The following is a 22,257-nucleotide window of genomic DNA, read 5'->3' as shown; positions in this document are numbered from 1 at the left end:
TCCACCCACAGAGGCCCCAGTGTGAATATCATTAAATTTCAGGGAATGGGGCCTATCCCCACTGGAGAGGCTGAAATCAGCACGCGGAGCGGGCCATTGCACACACACCGATCTATCAGCACCGAGATCTGTCAGCGCCGAGATCTGTCAGTGCCGAGATCTGTCAGTGCCGAGATCTGTCAGCGCCGAGATCTGTCAGCGCCGAGATCTGTCAGCGCTGAGATCTGTCAGTGCCGAGATCTGTCAGTGCCGAGATCTGTCAGCGCTGAGATCAGTCAGCGCCGAGATCTGTCAGCGCCGAGATCTGTCAGCGCCGAGATGTTTCAGTGCCGAGATCTGTCAGCGCCGAGATGTTTCAGTGCCGAGATCTGTCAGCGCTGAGATCTGTCAGCGTTCAGATCTGTCAGTGCCGAGATCTGTCAGTGCCGAGATCTGTCAGTGCCGACATCTGTCAGTGCTGAGATCAGTCAGCGCCGAGATCTGTCAGTGCCGAGATCTGTCAGCGCCGAGATCTGTCAGTGCCGAGATCAGTCAGTGCCGAGATCAGTCAGCGCCGAGATCTGTCAGCGCCGAGATCTGTCAGCGTTCAGATCAGTCAGCGCCGAGATCTGTCAGCGCCGAGATCTGTCAGCGCCGAGATCTGTCAGCGCCGAGATCTGTCAGTGCCGAGATCAGTCAGCGCCTAGATCTGTCAGCGCTGAGATCTGTCAGTGCCGAGATCTGTCAGTGCCGAGATCTGTCAGTGCCGAGATCTGTCAGCGCCGAGATCTGTCAGTGCGGAGATCTGTCAGTGCTGAGATCTGTCAGTGTCGAGATCAGTCAGCGCCGAGATCTGTCAGCGCCGAGATCTGTCAGCGCCGAGATCTGTCAGTGCTGAGATCTGTCAGTGCCGAGATCTGTCAGTGCCGAGATGTGTCAGTGCCGAGATGGAGTGGAAATCTTCTCTCAAACAGGGCACATAGAGACAGACAGTGTCTCTGTGCCCTGTTGGGGAGCAGATTTCCACTCCATCTGACGAAGGAGCAGCGCTCCGAAAGCTAATGGCATTTGCTACCAAATAAACCTGTTGGATTTTAACCTGGTGTTGTTAAAACTCTTACTGTGTTTACCCCAGTCCAACGCCGGCATCTCCACATCATGATATATTTCTAAGCCTGGGCGGTGAGTGACTTGGAAGGGAATCAATGTGTCTGCTGTCCTTATCCTTCTAGATGGTTAATGTTGCTGGTTGGGAAGGTGTTGTTGAGTTGTTGCAGTGCATCTTATGGTTGGTACACGCTGCTGCCACTTTGTACCACTAGTGGAGGGAGTGAACATTTGTGGATGAGGTATGATCAAGTGGCTGTTTTGTCCTGGATGGCGTTGAGCTTCTTGAGTGTTCTTGGAGCTGCACCCATCCAGGCAAGTGGATAGTATTCCATTACACTCCTGACTTGTACCTTGTAGATGGTGGCAGGCTTTAGGGAGTCAGGAGGTGCGTTACTCACTGCAGAATTCCCAGCCTCTGACTTGTACTTGTTGCCATAGTATTTACATGGTTAGTCATAGAATCATAGAATCATAGAAACCCTACAGTGCAGAAAGAGGCCATTTGGCCCATCGAGTCTGCACCGACCACAATCCCACCCAGGCCCTACCCCCATATCCCTACATATTTACCCGCTAATCCCTCTAATCTACGCATCTCAGGACACTAAGGGGCAATTTTAGCATGGCCAATCAAACTAACCCGCACATCTTTGGACAGTGGGAGGAAACTGGAGCACCCGGAGAAAACCCACGCAGACACGAGGTCCTGTTCCGTTTCTGGTCAAGGGCTAGCGTGTTGTGATTGTGGGTATTCAGCGATGGTATTGCCATTGAGTGTCAAGGAAGATAGTTAGATTCTCTCTTGTTGGAGATGGAATTTGATTGCGATTTACATGGCATGAATGTTACTTCCCACTGTGCAACTGAGTGGTTTGATTGGCCATTTCAGAGGGCATTTAAGAGTCAGCCACATTGCTGTAGGTCTGGAGTCACATGTAGGCCAGATCAGGTAAGGAAGGCAGATTTCCGTCCCTAAAGGACAGTAGTGAACCAGACAGGATGGTTTTGTCGACAAAATTAGACTTTAATTCCGGATTTGTTGATTGAATTTAAATTCCACCAGCAGCTGTGGGAATAGCCTGGGCCTTTGGATTACTAGTCCAGTAACATTACCACCACCTGCCCTCAAAATCATATATTTTGGGTCAAAATGCTGGAACTCCCTCCATAATGACACTGTGGGAGATCCTGCAGTGGTTCAAGAAGGCAGCTCATTACTATCCTCTCAAGGGGCAATTAAGGATGGGCAGCAAATGCTGGCCTGGCCAGCGATGCCCGTATCTTGTGAATGAACTAAACAAAAGGTCTTGCTGCATGCGGCCACCAAATGCTTCCTTACCTGAGGAGTTGTGAATAGTATTGAACATTGAACATTGTGCAATCATCAATGAATATCAGATCTCAGATCTTACTGTGGAGGGAAGGTCATTAATGAAGCAGCTGAGGATGGCTGGGCCTAGGACACTATCCTGAGGAACCCCTGCAGAGACATCCTGGGGCTGAGGTGTTTGGCCTCCAACCACCACAACCACGAGGGGCATGGACAGGTTGGATAGGGAGCAGCTGTTCCCCTTAGTTGAAGGGTCAGTTACGAGGGGGCATAAGTTAAAAGTGAGGGGTGGGAGGTTTAGGGGGGATTTGAGGAAAAGCTTCTTTACCCAGAGGGCAATGACGGTCTGGAATGCGCTGCCTGGGAGGGTGGTGGAGGTGGGTTGTCTCACATCCTTTAAAAAGTACCTGGATGAGTACTTGGCACAGCATAACATTCAAGGCTGACGGGGAAGGGAATTTGGTGCGATTTAAGATTCAGGCAGGAAGAATTTGGATGATCTCAAGCTTACAGAGGGTAGAATGTGGGAGTGTATTGGAAAGGTCAAGTCTGGAGGGAGCAAAAGGCATGAATACTGGAGATGTTACTGATTACATAGAAGTTGCACGAGGGAAGATCACGGGGATAGGTAGAAAGAGATCTGAATCAATCTTTATTTACGATGATTTGCTTTGAGGGGCGATCACTCTGTGTGGACATTGGCAAGAATCATTTTCAGTAAATCACCAATGTGTAGACTATGAAAGGAGTTGGTAACCCTTTCTTCAGTGTGAAGATCGATCCTAGTAACTCTTTGATGATTAATTCCCTTACTTTTCCTCTCTGGTTCCAATGACCAAAGGCCTCTCATTAAAAAATCGGTTGACAACTGCCCTTTTACATTCTTTCCATTTAAGGCCATTTGTATGGAACTATTTTTTGCATGAACTGCAATCCGTAATATGTGGATTTGATTTGATTTATTATTGTCACATGTATTAGTATACAGTGAAAAGTATTGTTACTTGCGTGCTATACAGACAAAACATACCATCCATAGAGAAGGGAAGGAGAGAGTGCAGAATGCAGTGTTACAGTCATAGCAAGGGTGTAGAGAAAGATCAACTTAGTGCGAGGTATAGGTTCATTCAAAAGTCTGATGGCAGCAGGGAAGAAGCTGTTCTTGAGTCGGTTGGTCGGACTTTTGTATCTTTTTCCCAACAGAAGGTGGAAGAGAGAATGCCTGGGGTGCACCGGGTCAATGGATGGGAGGCTGGTTTGCGTGATGATAATACATAACTTGATGATTGACTGGTAGCAAGGCTCTGAACTGAACAGGGCTGGATTAACACAAGTAAAATGCCTAACGCAAAAACAGAAAATGCTGGAAAATCTCAGCAGGTCTGACAGCATCTGTGGAAAGAGAATAGAGCCAACGTTTCGAGTCTGGGTGACTCTTGGTCAGAGCTGATTAACTGAGAGCTCTGAAGAAGGGTCATCCAGACTTGAAACGTTGGCTCTACTCTCTCTCCGCAGAGGCTGTCAGACCTGCTGAGATTTTCCAGCATTTTTCTGTTTTTGTTTCAGATTCCAGCGTCCGCAGTAATTTGCTTTTATCCAAGTAAAATACCTGCCTGGGATTGTAATAGAGAATGCTGCTTATACTGAGATGCATTAGAGATTGGCAGAAATGCACTCAGCAAAACAAAAAAGTTTCAGTGTTTATCGCGATCATTTCACTTTCCTTCTCCTGCCAATTTCTTCCTTTTCCCCCGATCCTTGTGCCAGCTTAGCTGATTTGTGACTTTAAGTGATCGAATAATGCATCAAGGAGGCTGAGGCAGTGCCAGATGCAATGTTAATAAAAACATAAGAACTAGGAGCAGGAATAGGCCATCTGGCCCCTCGAGCCTGCTCTGCCATTCAATAAGTTCATGGCTGATCTTTTTGTGGACTCAGCTCCACTTACCCGCCCGCTCACCATAACCCTTAATTCCTTCACTTTTCAAAAATCTATCTATCTTTGAAATCATAGAAGCCTGACTGTGCAGAAAGAGGCCATTTGGCCCATCGAGTCTGCACCAGGCCCTACCCCCATATCCCTACATATTTACCCGCTTATCCCTCTAACCTACGCATCTCAGGACACTAAGGGGTAATTTTAGCATGGCCAATCAACCTAACCCACACATCTTTGGACTGTGGGAGGAAACCGAAGCACCCGGAGGAAACCCACGCAGGCACGAGGAGAATGTGCACACTCCACACAGATAGTGGCCCAAGCCAGGAATCGAACCCAGGTCCCTGGAGCTGTGAAGCAGCAGTGCTAACCACTGTGCTACCGTGCCGCCCCACTGTGCTACATTCAACGTGTTAGCCTCAACTGCTTCACTGGGCAGGGAATTCCACAGATTCACAACGTCCTGCTCTACCCAAGACCGCAAGGAACTACAAAAGGTCGTGAATGTAGCCCAGTCCATCACGCAAACCAGCCTCCCATCCATTGACTCTGTCTACACTTTCCGCTGCCTCAGCAAAGCAGCCAGCATAATTAAAGACCCCACGTACCCGGACATTCTCTCTTCCACCTTCTTCCGTCGAGAAAAAGATACAAAAGTCTGAGGTCACGTACCAACCGACTCAAGAACAGCTTCTTCCCTGCTGCTGTCAGACTTTTGAATGGACCTACCTTGCATTAAGTTAATCTTTCTCGACACCTTAGCTATGACTGTAACACTACATTCTGCACTCTCTCGTTTCCTTCTCAATGAACGGTATGTTTTGTCTGTATAGCGCACAAGAAACAATGCTTTTGACTGTATGTTAATACATGTGACAATAATAAATCAAATCAAAATCAAATCAAATCAAAATCAAAACTTTGGGAGAAGAAGTTCCTCCTCAACTCAGTCCTAAATCTGCTCCCCCCCCCCTTATTTTGAGGCCATGCCCCCCAGTTCTAGTTTCACCTTCCAGTGGAAACAACCTCCCTGCTCCTATCTTATTTATTCCCTTCATAATTTTAAGTGTTTCTTTAAGATCCCCCCTCAATATTCTGAATTCTAATGAGTATAGTCCCAGTCGACTCAGTCTCTCCTCAGGGTTGTTAATTCTCAGGGTTGCCGATCACTGGGAAGCAGGGAAGTGGAGGGGAGTGGAAGAGCGGTGGGGGGGGGTGGGGGGAGGGGGCAAGTGGGTGGTCTGGGGGTGGGGGGACTGAAGAAGAACAGGACATTCCTCTGTGTCCTTCCGACAACAGCAGGAAGAATTGATGTACTAGTTGTTCGTCTCTTTGCTGCCTGTGGGTGTACGATGTGTGTAGCCGTACGGATCACTAGGTTTGCCAACAGAACACAGTGACTAGCTGTGAGTACAACGTGCTGGGAGGGAGCCGGCAACTTTGGGCCTGTGCTGCCCGCTTTTCTCCACCTTGTGTCTGGCCCATCGTATCACCATCTCTGTGTGGAGTTTGCACGTTCTCCGCGTGTCTGTGTGAGTTTCCTCCGGGTGCTCCGGTTTCCTCCCACAGTCTACAGATGTGCGGGTTAGGTGGACTGATCATGCTAAAATTGACCCTAGTGTCAGGGGGATTAGCATGGTAAATGTGTGGGGTTACGGGGATAGGGCCTGAGTGGTCGGTACAGACTCAATGGGCCTGATTTTACCATTTTCATTCTAAGTGCTGAATCTGGGTGCAATTCAGATCCGACTTGGAAATCTGCTTTCAGGCACCCCCATTAGCACTTAGCCTGAAAAAGAAATTGCGGGTCTGAATCGCGCTGTGAGCGGGGCTTTTTGCGCCTGAAATGATTGGAGCTCTGAACTGTATGCGCAGTGAAGAAAAACATTTGAAAATCGCGCCGCTGTCACATCACTCCCGGGCCGCCAAAAGCAGCTAAAGTGGCCCAGGAGTGATGGTCCCCACAGATATCATCCCCACCCCTACAACATAACTTTCCCCCTTATCCACCCACTCCCCCGCCACCCAGACCGATCGCGACCCTCTGCCCTCTTTGCCCCCCACCGATTGCCCGCAGAGTGGCAGCGGACCACCCTCCCACCAGAGATCCATCTGGCCTTCCCCCCAGTATATTTCACATACTCACAGCTGAATACTTTGACGCTTTCTCTAATTACGTGCACGTGCACCATTATAACTGTGGAATCCCTTCTCTCTGCTGCCTGTACTTGCAAAATCCACCCAGGTACATATCCAGGCCTTTATTGAAGCTGTGTAATGAAACATATCCAAATAACCGTTGCTTGATTCAACAACCTTTGGAATTGTGTTTAGCAACAGCTAACTTGCAGTAAATTCTAAGAGCTGCATTTCCAAGTTCAGAAGATCATTTGGGAAATGGTAATAAGATAATTTCTACTTCGTCTGAACTTGCTGGTGTTGGGGAAATAAACAACATTTATGGCAAGTGAAATGTAATCTAAGTAGCATTTATAACAGGAATGATCAGAATTAAAAATGTGATGGGATAGAATTAGCTCCACCCCCCCACCCCACAACCAGACAATGATCTGGCCTCCCCCCCCCCCCCCCACCCCCCACTAGACAACGATCTGCCCCCCCCACCCCTCCACCAGACAACGATCTGGCCTCCCCCCCCCACCTCCCCCGCCACCAGACAACGATATGCTCTCCCTCCCCCCCAACCAGACAACAATCTGGCCTCCCTCTGCCCTCCTCCACCCCCACCGGACAACAATCTGGCCTCCCTCCTCCCTCCCCCTCATCCACCAGTGATACAAAATTGGGCCCAATGGGTTGAATGGCCTCCTTCTGCACTGTCGGAATTCAATCTCGGAGGATTGTGGAGCTGGAGAAGATTACAGAGATGGGGAGGGGGCGAAACCCCTTTCTAAACAAGCTTGAGAGTGTTAATAGTTTCCTGTGCTTAAAAAGTTCTGTGGGAGCTGATCGTGACTGTCTGTGATAATGATGATTGGGAATAGAGGGATATGGTCCCTGGAAGTGTAGGGGGTTTAGTTAAGTCAAGCAGCATGGTCGGTGCAGGCTTGGAGGGCCGAAGGGCCTGTTCCTGTGCCATAATTTTCTTTGTTCTTTGTTCTCTGATGTAAGATGAGTTGCGAGTGAGTCAGCCGACTATCAAATGTGTCCCTGATCTGTTCTCTGATGAGGATGTTAAAGTACCAGGGCAGGTTTGCTGTTTTGTGGGAGCTGTGGGACTATGTGCACAAATTGGCTGCACGGTGGCACAGTGGTTAGCACTGCTGCTTCACAGCGCCTGGGTCCCAGGTTCAATTCCAGCCTTGGGTCACTGTCTGTGTGGAGTTTGCATGTTCTCCCCGTGTCTGCGTGGGTTTCCTCCGGGTGCTCCGGTTTCCTCCCACACTCCAAAGATGTGCGGGTTAGGTTGATTGGCCGTGCTAAGTTGGTCCTGGTGTCAGGAGGCTTAGCAGGGTATAGGCATGGGGTTACAGGAGTCGGGCCTGGGTGGGATTGTGGCCGATACAGACTTGATGGGCCGAATGGTCTCCTTCTGGACTGTAGGGATCCTATGATTCCATACCCATTTTCTATATTGCAACAGTGACGACACAGCCTAATTGGCTGAAAAGGACATTGGGCCAAACTGACGATGTGGAGGGTGCTATAGAAATGCAAGTCTCTTTTCGTCAAATAAACCTTTCTCATTGAGGATAACATCTCAAAGAAGCAGGACTGCCACTAGTTCCAAATGTTCTGAATCTCCAGACAGTGAACTGTGCATGCAATCGAAACTGTGTGTATATGTTGTGAGGAGGAATTGTTAGCCTGCCAATTCTCTCCCATCTCTTCTCCTGCCTTGACCTCTGTTTGGGCCTGATTCCACATCACCACCTGTTCCTTCGGAAGACTTTTCCAAATGATTATGGTTCTCGTGGGAACTAGACGTGTCAACAAGATACTCGCTTGGGTAGGGGCTGAACATCAATCTATTGACATCTTTAGGGAGAAATGGTGGTATGGTGGTGCTGTCACTGGGCTAGTAATCCAGTGGCCTCAGGCTCTGGGGGGACATGGGTTCAAATCCAGCCACAGCAGTTCGTGGAATTTAAATTCAATGAATAAAATCTGAATATAAAGCTAGTCTCAGTGATGGACACCATGAAACTATCATTGATTGTCATAGAGTCATGGAATTTTACAATGCAGTAAAGGCCCTTCAGCCCATCAAGTGTGCAACCACAATAACTACCACCAAGTTGCGCAAATTCCATTTTCTTTCACTTATCCAATATCCTTGAATGTTATGATATTTCAAGTGCTCATCCAAATATTTTTTAAAGGTTGTAAGGTTTCCCGCCTCCACTGCCTTCCCAGGCAGCACATTCCAGATTCTCACCACCCTCTGAGTGAAAAGGTTTTTTTTGCGAATCCCCTCTGAATCTCCTGCCCCTCACGTTAAAACCAAGCCCCCTCATTATTGAACCCTCAACCAAGGGGAACAGATTGTCATAGAAACCCATCTGGATCACTAATGTCCTTTAGGGAAGGAAATCTGCCCTCCTTACCCTGGTCTGGTCTCCATGTGACTCCAGAGCCACAGCAATGTGGTTGACTCTCAACTGCCCTTCAAGGGCAACTAGGGATGGACAATAAATGCTGGCCAGCCAGTGACATCCATGTCCTACGAATAACTAATCAACCAGCCCCATGCCGCAATCAAACAGCTAATCTGAGTGATACATAAATACTGACCCCTTTTCCCTGACAATTTTCCACGACAGTCATTAAGTGCTTGGGTGGCTTTTGAACGCCTGAAATAGAAACGTGGGCAAGAATTGGGGGTTTGGGTGGGGTCCCTGACCTCTGGCTCAGATGGAGATCAGGGTCCCACACCGTGAAGGAAACAGACACCTGGCTATGATTTCCCCCCGAATTGGCCAGTTAATAGCCACAGGGGTGGGCTCGCTGTTCAATGTAGACCAGCAAGAATCTTCAGAGGATGTTCACTCATCTGATTTCTGGGGTGAAGGGGGTTGCCTTGTGAGGAAAGGTTGAGCAGGTTGGGCCCAGACTCATTGGAGTTTAGAAGAATGAGAGGTGATCTTATTGAAACATAAGATTCTGAGGGGGCTTCACAGGGTGGATGCCGAGAGGATGTTTCCCCTCCTGGGGGAATCTAGAATTAGGGGGATATTCTCAAAATAAGGGGTCTCTCATTTAAGATGGAGCTGGGGAGAGCAGAGGGTTCCCGTAACCCCATGTATTGACCTCCCCCCACCCCCAACCCCAATCTACACATCTTGGGACACTAAGGGGTAATTTAGCAAGGCCAATGCACATCTTTGGAGTGTGGGAGGAAACCTTTCTTTGTTGTGTTGGCGTAAGTGTATTAATGGCCTGTGTTAGACTCGTTAAATCTTGCTTTACAACCATTTCCTAGCTCTCAGTTCATGAACGCAACAACTAAAGCTCGGGGGCATGGTTTAAAAAGTAAGGGATGTCCCAGTTAAGATGGAGAGGAGGGCCGCAATTCTCCCAAAAGTGCTGAATTGGCGGGAAAACTGTTCTAAATCCCAATGTTTTCTCAGTTCAGCCTCTCACTGGAATCTCCGCACTCTGTGTAATGCAGAGATCACAGTCGTGAATATCATTAAAAACCCAGAGGGGCGGGGCCTATTCACGCCGGAGTCTGACAGTTCCGGAACTCTGCACATGTGCAGTGGTCCCAATCTGTCAGACTCCCCGTTTGCTCATCAGCTTGATCGCTGGCCAGCCCGGGACCCCTGCAGTGCTGCCCCTCCAGCCCCGCCCATCGCGGACCCCACAGTGATTCCCAGGCCAGCCCTGACTCCCCCCCCCCCCCCCCCCCCCCCCCGTGACTGATGTTGCTAAACAGGTGACTGAACGCTGAAGATAATCCCTCTGACTGAACGTTTTAATCAGCTGACCTAGGGTTCCACAGTTTGTTCAATTTTGAGATGTTCAGTTTAGTTTGATAGTGATTCCTGTGAAGCACCTTGATTCTCTCCTCTTCTTCCAGCATCAGGAAAGTTAGTTAAAGATGATTTCTCGTTAACAAACCCATCGGTATGAGTGCAGGATAGAAATTCCCCCCATTCCCTCCTCCCGCTCCACGATCAGTAAAATGTGTCAATGGTCCTATTTAATTTTTGTTACATGCATGCAAGCAGACAAATATGAGCAGGAGTGGGCCATTCAGCCCCTCAAGCGTGACCTGCTATTCACTAAGATGATAGCTGATCTAACTGTTTGATTAAATTTGATTTATTATTGTCACATGTATTAGTGTACAGTGAAAAGTATTGATTCTTGTGCGCTATACAGACAAAGCATACCTTTCATAGAGAAGGAAAGGAGAGAGTGCAGAATGTAGTGTTACAGTCATAGCTAGGGTGTAGAGAAAGATCAATTTAATGCGAGGTAGGTCCACTCAAAAGTCTGACAGCAGCAGGGCTGTTCTTGAGCCGGTTGGTATTTGACCTCAGACTTTTGTATCTTTTTCCTGATGGAAGAATGTGGAAGAGAGAATGTCTGAGGTGTGTGGGGTCCTTGATTATGCTGGCTGCTTTTCTGAGGCAGTGGGAAATGTAGACAGAGTCAATGGATGGGAGACTGGTTTCCGTGATGGAGTGGACTTCGTTCATGACACTTTGTAGTTTCTTGCGGTCTTGGACAGAGCAGGAGCCATACCAAGCTGTGATACACTGGGAAAGGGCGCTTTCCAGGGTGCATCTGCCAAAGTTGCTGAGCGTTTTGCTGTGTTCAAGGCGCTATATAGATGTAAGTTGGTGCCATCTGTTAATTGGACACAATTTAAAGATCAGCTTCTGGGCAAACATCAAATGCAAAAACAACAACAAGCTCAAAACTAAACTTTTAGTCTGTTAGATTCTAGAGAACCATCTGGAAGTTCAAAAGGATATCAATAAGATTAATGTTATACAGATGTTTAGCAACATCAGGCAGGTCCCACAGTCACCAAAAGCTGGACTGGCTTCAGTTTCACAGAGGAGAAAGATTGTTAGCCTCGCTGTATAAACATTAGCTAAAGACATCGTACTGACCCAGAGTTACAGGAGTGAGCGATCTCGCCACAGAATGCTGATTCACAGCACGTATCGTCAATGTAGTCCTCTTGGCCTTTCCTCCCTTGAAGTGAAAGCCCTTCCATGTCACATAGTCATAATTAAGCAACAAAGATGAAAGGCTAGCTCTCAGGCACATCTCGATGCACATTCTCCTTCCCTTCCATGCCTGAGAGATAATGGACACGAAGTAAACAATCCACAGAGGGGTTGGTGAGATAAGGTCTTTATTTGGTGCACCTTTGCTGAGGGCACTGAGGGCCAATCCTTGACTGGCAGCTTCTGACCCACATTGCCAGTGACCTCGGACCTTGTTGTTTATCATGTTGGCACCTGTTGCCAATCTACTGCAGCCACTGAGTATCGTGGTGGTGCACTGCCAGCTGACAGAAGGTGTGGCAATTTCCCCCTTTCACCAGCTGGCATCTCCGAGGTGCGATAGTTGATGTTTAGGGCCTGCCATGTTGGCACCCATCCTCTGAAGCCGAGCCTTGGATGTCCCACTGGTCGTCTGACTCCAGCTGCCTCACTGTACAGAAGGACCTTGAGTTTGTTTTTAGTTTGTTCATTCACGGGATGTGGGCATCGCTGGCTAGACCAGCATTTATTGCCCATCCCTAAATGCCCCTTGAGAAGGTAGTGGTGAGCCGCCTTCTTGAATCGCTGCAGTCCATGTGGTGTAGGTACACCCACAGCGCTGTTAGGGAGAGAGTGCCCAGATTTTGACCCAGTGACAGTGAAGGGACAGCGATATATTTCCAAGTCAGGATGCTGAGTGACTTGGAGGGGAACCTCCAGGTGGTGATGTTCTCAGGTATCTGCTGCTCTTGTCCTTCTAGATGGTAAACCCTCCTGGGTTTGGAAGATGCTGTTGAGTTATTTGCAATATAAATAAACTAAGATATTTTACTAGGAAAAGTCTGCGTGTGTGAGTGAAGCATAATACCATAGCTGGAAGGTTCAAGCCTCAATCTCACTGTCAATGCTGTCTTAGCAACTCTCATTTTGGGTGGTGAGAGGGATCCGCATCAAGCTTCTGCCTCACCACATTTGAGTGAAGTTTAAACAAAATTCAGTTTGGGATCTCACTCCTTATCACTATCCAATCAGCTCAGGATCTCACTCCTTATCCCTATCCAATCAGCTCGGGATCTCACTCCTTATCCCTATCCAATCAGCTCGGGAACTCACCCCTTATCCCTATCCAATCAGCTCGGGATCTCACTCCTTATCCCTATCCAATCAGCTTGGGATCTCACCCCTTATCCCTTTCCTGCTGGTAGTTGAGCATCCATAGAATCAGAGAATCCCGACAGTGCAGAAGGAGGCCATTCAGCCCATCGAGTCTGCACCAACCCTCCGAAGAGCATCCCACCCAGGACCATCCACCCCCACTGTCCCATCCTCACAAACCAACGTTTCCATCATAAATGATCCTCCTAACCTAAACACTAAGGGCCACGGCCAATCCACCTAACCCGCACATCTTTGGATTGTGGGAGGAAACCGGAGCACCCGGAAGAAACCCACGCAGACACGAGGAGAACGTGCAAACTCCACACAGACAGTGACCCAAGCCGGGAATCGAACCCGGGTCTCTGGAGCTGTGAGACAGTAGTGCTAACCATTATGCCACCATGCCGCTGTTTAGAAAAGCTAAACATACGTTTATTTTGTACTTTTCATGATGTCCCAGAGTACACCACTGCCAAGTAAATAGTTTTTGGAAGCATTATCACTGTTGTGATGTAGGAAACGTGGCAGCCATTTTTGCATCCAGCAAGTTCTCACATCTCATTTGAAAAGTGACACCTCCAACAATGCGGTGCTCCCTCAGTACCGCACTGAATGTCTGCCTTGATTTTTGCCACAACCCTGCCACAGCAACCTCTGCAAGACATGCCGGATCATCGACACAGATGCCATCATCTCACGTGAGAACACCATCCACCAGGTACACGGTACATACTCTTGCAACTCGGCCAACGTTGTCTACCTGATACGCTGCAAGAAAGGATGTCCCGAGGCATGGTACATCGGGGAAACTATGCAGACGCTGCAACAACGGATGAATGAACACCGCTCGACAATCACCAGGCAAGACTGTTCTCTTCCTGTTGGGGAGCACTTCAGCGGTCACGGGCATTCGGCCTCTGATATTCGGGTAAGCGTTCTCCAAGGCGGCCTTTGCGACACACAACAGCGCAGAGTCGCTGAGCAGAAACTGATAGCCAAGTTCCGCACACACGAGGACGGCCTCAACCGGGATATTGGGTTCATGTCACACTATTTGTAACTCCCACAGAGTTTCACTGGCTGTCTTGTCTGGAGACAATACACATCTTTTTAGCCTGCCTTGATGTTCTCTCCACTCACGTTGTTTTGTTTCTTAAAGACTTGATTAGTTGTAAGTATTTGCATTCCAACCATTATTCATATAAATTGAGTCTGTGTCTTTATATGCTCTGTTTGTGAACAGAATTCCCACTCACCTGAAGAAGGGGCTTGCAGCTCCGAAAGCTTGTGTGGCTTTTGCTACCAAATAAACCTGTTGGACTTTAACCTGGTGTTGTTAAACTTCTTACTGTGTTTACCCCAGTCCAACGCCGGCATCTCCACATCTTGATTTTTGTGCTCCAGACCTGGGTATCTGAGCCCAGCGCCTTGTGATTCAGAGACAAGACTGAACTACAACTGTCCAATTAACCTCACTCCTTCTCATCACTGTACACATTTTTACTTTTCATCTATTTGTTCAATTACTTGGGCGATCTTGTATCTGTGATGAGCTGTGTTGATTTGGAAACGCTCACGGGGCGGCACGGTGGCACAGTGGTTAGCACTGCTGCCTCACAGCGTCAGGGATCCGGGTTCGAATCCCAGCTTGGGTCACTGTCTGTGCGGAGTCTGCACGTTCTCTCCGTGTCCGCGTGGGTTTCCTCCGGATGCTCTGGTTTCCTCGCACAGTCCAAAGATGTGCGGGTTAGGTGGATTGGCCGTGCTAAATTGCCCCTTAGTGTCAGGGGTACTAGTTAGGGTAAATGCATGGGGTTATGGGGATAGGGCCTGTGCTGGATTGTGGTCAGCGCAGGCTGGATGGGCCAAATGGCCTCCTTCTGCACTGTAGGAATCTATGACCTATGATCTATGAAGTGTAAAATAAACACCAGTTACATCATTTAACACAAAAGAAAGAACGGTGGCCCAAAGACTTCCTTAATGAGGGGAGTGCGCAAGTTGGAAATCTATCTGACTGAGAGCGAATGAGGGCACAATGCCGTCAAGTGCATCTTCTATTATAAAATAAACATGAAAGAATGTAATGTAATGTAACTAACAAAGTAATGTTTGATGATAATATGTTCTTAACACAAAACCCATCCTTGGGAACATTTCCTCATTTTCTATTACAAAGCCATTTCTGCTCTGAATTAGTGTTTATGGTTGAGCATTATCTTTTGGCTCAGTGGTTAGCACTGCTGCCTCACAGCGCCAGGGATCCGGGTTCGATTCCTGCTTGGGTCACTGTTTGTGTGGAGTTTGCACGTTCTCCCCGTGTCTGCGTGGGTTTCCTCCGGGTGCTTTGGTTTCCTCCCACAGTCTGAAAGATGTGCTGGTTAGGTGCATTGGCCGTGCTAAAATCTCCCTCAGTGTACCCGAACAGGCGCCAGAGTGTGGCAACTAGGGGATTTTCACAGTTACTTCATTGCAGTGTTAATGTAAGCCTACTTGTGACTAATAAATAAACTTAACTTCTCTGTGTGTCTCTCTGTGTCTCTATCTGTCTGCCCATGTGTATGTGTCTGTTCTCTCTGTGTATCTCTGTATGTCTTTGTTTGTCTCTCTGTGTGTCTCTCTGTGTTTATGTGTCTTTCTCTGTCCCTCTGTGTCTCCATGTGTGTCTCCCTGTATGTCTCTGTGTGCTCTGTCTGTGTCTCTCTGTGTCTCTGTCTCTCTATGTGTCTCTCTGTGTCTCTGTGTGTATCCCTCTGCTCTCTGTGTGTCTCCCTGTCTATCTGTGTCTCTCTGTGTCTCTCTCTTTCTCTATGTCTCTCTGGGACTCTCTGTGTGTCACTGTGTCTCTGTGTGTGTCATTGTGTGTCTCTGTGTCTCTCTGTGTGTCACTTTGTGTCTCTGTATCTCTCTGTATGTCTCTCTCTGTGTCTCCATGTGTGTCTTCATGTGTGTCTCTCTGTGTCTCTGTATCTCTGTGTGTCTCTGTGTGTCTCTGTGCCTCTGTGTGTCTATGTCTCTCTGTGTGTTTGTGTACGTCTCTGTGTGTGTCTCTGCATGTGTCTCTGTGTGTAGCTCTATGTGTCTCTGTGTGTCTGTGTGTCTCTCTGTGTGTCTTTCTGTGTGTCTCTGTGTCTCTGTGTGTTGCTCTATGTGTCTGTGTCTGTGTCTCTGTGTGTCTCTGTGCCTCTGTGTGTCTATGTCTCTCTGTGTGTTTGTGTGCGTCTCTGTGTATCTCTGCGTGTGTCTCTGTGTGTGTCTCTGTGTGTAGCTCTATGTGTCTCTGTGTGTCTGTGTGTCTCTCTGTGTGTCTCTGTGTGTGTCTCTGTGTCTCTGTGTGTTGCTATTTTGTGGTGAAACAAAGAACAGGATCAGTGAACCAGCAAAGCTTGAAAGGAATATTAACCAAAGGCATCAGATCATCCCTTAAACCCCTCACGTTACTGACTAATCAAAGAACCATTAAAATCCAAGAAAGTACTGGATGTCCAAAATCTGACTTGTTTGTTCAAACACCAAAATTACACGACATTGCCAGAATCGCATTGGGAAAATGTGAATTGTTAAAATAAGAGTCTGTCCATGCACTCACAAACTATTCCTTTATTACCCAATGATAATACAATTTATATTACCTTTGTACCAAACTGTGAAACTAGTCAAAGTGAGTGAAAATATATTATTAACTGTTCGAATGAGTAACTGAGGTTACAAGAAGCAGGGGGAAGATTTCCCCAGTGCCTGAACCAATCCTGATCATTTACCTCAACTCCACCTTCCTGCTTGATCCACATATCCCATCACTCCTGACTGATAATCTTCAATTGGTTGTTTGTGTAATTCTTGTCACACTTGGGATTGTTCAACAGGTGCTGTCCAATGGCGGGATCACGTCTAACCATTTTAAGATTACCAGTCAGGCTTGCAATAAGGCTCACATGTGCTTGCCAGAAGTTATGTACAGGTATTAGCAGTGAGCTGCCCTCTGCTGGCAATAAGAGCCTGGCCAGACATTGCAACTTATTGGAATTAAACAAAGAAAAGTGTGGGGGGCAATAATTTCCTGGTGCGTTCTCCAAGGCAACACCTCGACAATTCAGAGTCCGGTTATCAACCAATCAACACCCTTTTATCATGCAGTGTGAATTGTTGCTCCCTCTGAAATTTGGCATTCTTGCATTTGTCCTGATGAGTGCAAGATGAAAAGATTCAACAGCATGTACCTATTTTCAGCAATACCCAAATTCCACACTACCAATAGCAAGCATTTATTTTAAAGTTTACTTATTAGTTACAAGTAAGGCTTACATTAACACTGCAACGAAGTTACTGTGAAATTCCCCTAGTCGCTACACTCCGGCACCTGTTCGAGTCAATGCATCTAACCAGCACATCTTTCAGAATGTGGGAAGAAACCGGAACACCCGGAGTAAAACCACACAGACATGGGGAGAACGTGCAAACTCCACACCAACAGTGACCCAAGCCGGGAATTGAACCCACGTCCCTGGAGCTATGAAGCAGCAGTGCTAACCACTGTGCTACAGTGCCACCCAGTATTCAGAGACTGTGTTCTAGATTTCCCTGATGTGGAGATGCCGGCTGGGGTAAACACAGTAAGAAGTCTCACAACACCAGGTTAAAGTCCAACAGGTTTATTTGGTAGCATAAGCCACTAGCTTTCAGAGCGCTGCCCCTTCATCAGAAAGTGGGAGTTCTGTTCACTAACAGGGCATATAAAGACACAAACTCAATTTACAAAATAATGGTTGGAATGCGAGTCTTTACAGGTAATCAGATTATATAATCTGAGAATGTAGTGGAGACAGATTAACACTGTGTTCTAGATTTCCCATCAAGGGAAATGTTATCTCAGCATCTATCCTGTCCAGCCCCTTTATATGTATCAGAGAGATCGCCTTGCGTTCTTCAATTCCAGGGAATATCGGCCCAGTCAACTCAACCTCTTCTCAGAAGAGAATCACTTCCCTCCAGGAATCAGTCCAGTGAATAATGTTTGCGTTTCTTCCTTTCTTCCTGTATAACTGATGTTGTACATAATACTCCAGCTATGAGAGCAACAAGGCGCTATCGAATTGCAGTGAGATATCTTTACCCTTCTACTCCAATCCCTTGTATTTGACGTCTAGTCTCCCAGGTGGATGTAAAAACAATCCCAAGTCACTACACTAAAGAACCGCTGGTGGGCTTTCCCCTCGATGTACTGGCCAATATCCCTCAGCCAACATTATCAATACAGATGATCTGGTTGTTGGTTTGATTACCGCTTGTGGGATTTTGCTGCGCCCAAATTGGCCATCGAACATCCTGCATTGCAACGGTGACTACACTTCAAAAGCTCCTCGCTGGCTGTAATGGACGTCACTGCGTCCTGAAGTCCTGAAAGGTGCTATATGTGCTGCAGCAACTCACCAAGGCTCCTTAGACAGCACCTTCCAAACCCACAGCCACTATCATCTAGAAGGCCAAGGTCAACATGTACCTGTGAACACCAGCACCTGCAAGTTCCCTCCAAGTCACTCACCATCCTGACTTGGAAATATATCGGCCATTCCTTCACTGTTGCTGGGTCACAATCCAGGAACTCCCTCCCTAACTGCACTGTGGATGTACCTACACCACACTGACTTTCAAGAAGGCAGCTCACCACCTCCTTCTCAAGGGCAATTAGGGATGGGCAATAAATGCTGGCCTAGCCAGCAATGCCTACACTTCCTGAATGAATAAAAAATAAACAAATATAAGTCTTTCCCCCTTTCATTACCGAATGTAACTATTTAAATTGATGGAAGTATTGGAAACCATTTAAGTTGACATGAAGAAAACATTTTTTATTCAGTGAATGGTTAGGATCTGGAATGTACTGTCCAAGAGTGTGGTGGAGACAGATTCGCACAGTGAGTGGTTAGGATCTGGACTGTACTGTCTGAGAGTGTGGTGGAGACAGATTCACACAGCGAGTGGTTAGGATCTGGAATGTACTGTCTGAGAGTATGGTGGAGACAGATTCACACAGCGAGTGGTTAGGATCTGGAATGTACTGTCTGAGAGTGTGGTGGAGACAGATTAAATCGAGGCTTTCAGAAGGATATTGGACAATAATCGGAAGATAAAAAAAAGATTGCTGGGCTACAGGGAAAGGTGGGAACAGGTGAGATGCTCTTGCAGAGAGCCAGCATGGATGCAATAGACCGAATGGCCTTTTTTGTTGCTGTGACCATTCTGTGAATCTAAATGATTTTATCAAAGGAAATTGGAGTTGTGAAACTATCTCCAGAATGATCACATGTTGGGCTGAATTAACACTGAAATTTGTGCAATGAATTGCCTCAAGGTTCGTGGGTGGTTATTGGTTTTTTGTAGGGAACCACTGCGTCTATTTGTGATGTGGGTATATTTTTATTTGGTAAAGATGTCAAGGGAAGTGCCGCCAAAGCCAGTGTTGTACAGATCAAACAATATCGAACAGAATCACAGCACAGGCTTGGGGGCTGAATGGCCTTCTACTGTTGCTGATGCTCCAACTCAAATGTTCTTTTTCATTTTGGCAGGGCTGAACGAGACTGAAGCATTCGGGAGACGGAAAGCATGAATAATTCCACCTCTGGCCTTCAGCCAAGTTTACCGGTCAGAGGCTGCACGTATCATGAGAAGTTCAAGAACATTCTATTACCCGTCACTTACACAGTGGTCCTGATCTTCGGCCTGATCCTCAACATGACGGTCATCGTTCAGATCTGGCTCTCTCAGAAGCCGCTAACAAGGAACGCCATCTACATGGTCAACCTGGCCATGGCTGATATCCTGTACGTCTGCTCCCTTCCACTCCTTATCTACAACTACATCCACATGGACTACTGGCCCTTTGGTGAGGTCACATGCAAGGCCGTCCGTTTTCTCTTCTACTCCAATCTTCATGGGAGCATACTGTTCCTCACCTGCATTAGCCTCCAGCGTTACCTTGGCATCTGCCATCCGCTGAGCACTTGGCACAAGAAGCGGGGTCCCAGGTTTGCCTGGATGGTCTGCGGCCTGCTCTGGACTTTGGTGATTGTGGAATGTGCCCCCACCTGGACATTCGCCTCCACTGGCATCCAGCGGAACAGGACCGTCTGCTACGACTTGAGCAGCCCCGAGCAGTCACTCCGTTACTTCCCCTACGGGATCACCCTGAGCGTGGTGGGGTTCATGGTCCCGTTCGTCGGGCTGCTGATGTGCTACTGCGCCATGGCGACGGCGCTCCTCAAGCCCGACAGGGCGCTGGGCATCGCCATCCAGCAGAAGAAGAGCAAAGCGCTGCGGATGATCATCATCGTCACCGTTGTGTTTGTCATCAGCTTCCTGCCGTTCCACGTGACGAAGACAGCGTACCTCATCGTCCGCGCTCGCAGATCCATCGCCTGCGAGACGCTGCAGAGTTTCGCCCGGGCCTACAAGGCCACCAGGCCCCTGGCCAGCATGAACAGTGTCTTGGACCCCATCCTGTTCTACTTCACTTACAAGAGATTCAGGCAGAGCACACGCAATCTGCTGGAGAAAGTCAGCACCAATCTGAAGGCAAGGACTCAGAAAGAGGGGGAAAGGTGACCTTCACGGTCCCTCTTTTATTTTTAGCCCAGTTAAATCAGCTTGCTTTCAGACTGGCCGGCAGTCCCTGGCTTGGAGGCAGTCCGGAAGAACGAGACAGTGGACGTGTCTACAGAGTGACAGCTACAAGTCAGTGGAGGAGTGAGATGGACTAGTATCTCAGCTGAACTGATTGTGATCAACATGAATGTTAACCGCGGAACTGAGCCCCACTGTGACGCAGCGGCCTCCAAATACTGACAGCTCGATACTGGGGTTTCTCTGACGCCCATCAATGAACAATCACACTGAAAACGCAGTGGGATTTCGGCCTGTTAAAAACTCAAACTGCTAACGTGCCCAACATCTCATTGCTCGTGATACAAAATGCAAAACATTTTAAAAGGGGGCTGCAAGTTTCTTTTTATTCATTTACGGGCTGTGGGCCTCGCTGGCTAGGCCCAGCATTTATTGCCCATCTCTAACTGCCCCTTGAGAAGGTGGTGGCGAGCCGCCATCTTGAACCGTGTGTCTGAGGCTGAAGGATTTCTTTTCTGGGGCAGGATTTTGGGGTTTCGAGCCTCCCAGTTTTTTTTGTTGGGTTTTACAGCGTTCACACTCTTACATATCTCAACTCTTACTGAGTTGAGAGGGGGATCTTATTGAAACTTACAGGATGCTGTGAGGCCCGGATAGAGTGGATGTGGAGAGGATCTTTCCACTAATAGGAAAAACTAGAACCAGAGGGCACAACCTCAGACTAAAGGGACGATCCTTCAAAACAGAATTTCTTCGGCCAGAGAGTGGTGAACCTGTGGAACTCTTTGCCGCAGAAGGCTGTGGAGGCCAGGTCATTGAGTGTCTTTAAGACAGAGATAGATAGGTTCTTGATTAATAAGGGGATCAGGAGTTATGGGGAAAAGGCAGGAGAATGGGGATGAGAAAAATATCAGCGATGATTGAATGGCAGAGCAGACTCGATGGGCCGAGTGGCCTAATTCTGCTCCTATGTCTCATGGTCTTATGGTCTAACTCGAAATATATTGGCCCCTACCTTCTGAGCTTCCGCGTTGTAACCTCAAAAAGGCACGCTGGGGAATTCTGACGGAAGTTCCCAGGTAAGGGTTGCTTGCTAATTTTCTGGGAAGTTTAAACTTCTGAAAGCTGATTGTCCAACACTGGGAACTATCTGAAACCCGGATTGCAATTGCAGACTTTGGATGGATCTGATACCCTGGAAAGGTTAGAAGAATGAAAATGACTTCTACACCCTGGAGAAACATAGTACTGACTCCCTCCCACTCCCCCTGGTCACCTAACCCCCTCCTCCCCCCACCCCGCCATACCCACACCCAACCCTCTCCGAACACCCGAGCTACACCCAAGCCACTGACCAACTGACCCCATTAACCAATCACCTTCACTGACCATCTGACCACCTCCCCACTTTCAATCCACTCCCCCCGACCCACTCTCTGCCGAGCCAACTGACCATCCAACCCACCCCCAGACTGGTATTTCAACACACACTCCTGGCTACTCACCCACATTCTACCTTCCATAACCTTGAGGTCATCCAAAACTCTGCTGCTCACAGCAAGTCCCATTCCCCCGTCACCCCTGTGGTCACTCACCTAACCTGACTCACAGTCAAACAGTGTCTTGTTCTTAAAACTCTCATCCTTGTTTTCAAATCCCTCCTTGGCCTCACTCACAATCCCCCCCCCCCCCCCGCCGTCTCTGGAATCTCCTCCATCCCCCTCAACTCTCCGAGATCTCTGCACGCATCTAATTCCGTCCTCTTGCGCACCCCCGATTTTAATCGCTCCACCATTGGCGGCCAGGCCTTCAGTTGTCGAGGCCCCGAACCCTGGGGTTCCCACCCTAAACCTCTCCACCTCACTTTCCACTTTTAAGACACTTCTTAAAACCTACCACTTTGACCAAGCCTTTGGTCACCCGCCCCTAAT

At 48.0% G+C, this 22,257-nt stretch overlaps 1 protein-coding gene across 4 annotated transcripts in view; it reads left to right on the top strand.

Annotated features, from left to right (window-relative positions):
• The window catches only part of p2ry6 (pyrimidinergic receptor P2Y6), a 54,024-nt gene extending 32,007 nt beyond the window's left edge, over positions 1-22,017 (top strand). For all 4 annotated transcript variants that reach the window (XM_078222593.1, XM_078222592.1, XM_078222590.1 and 1 more), the window contains exon 3: positions 19,273-22,017. In XM_078222593.1, coding sequence (XP_078078719.1) covers positions 19,310-20,308 — 999 coding nt within the window. In that variant the 5' untranslated portion in view covers positions 19,273-19,309 and the 3' untranslated portion in view covers positions 20,309-22,017. The remainder of the gene's footprint in view (positions 1-19,272) is intronic.
• The last annotated feature ends 240 nt before the right edge of the window (positions 22,018-22,257 follow it).

Source organism: Mustelus asterias, chromosome 10 (genome assembly GCF_964213995.1).
Source record: "Mustelus asterias chromosome 10, sMusAst1.hap1.1, whole genome shotgun sequence".
NCBI classification, from domain to species: Eukaryota; Metazoa; Chordata; class Chondrichthyes; order Carcharhiniformes; family Triakidae; genus Mustelus; species Mustelus asterias.
The sequence above is the reverse complement of the archived record's forward strand: the minus strand, read 5'-3'. Positions and strand labels throughout refer to the sequence as shown.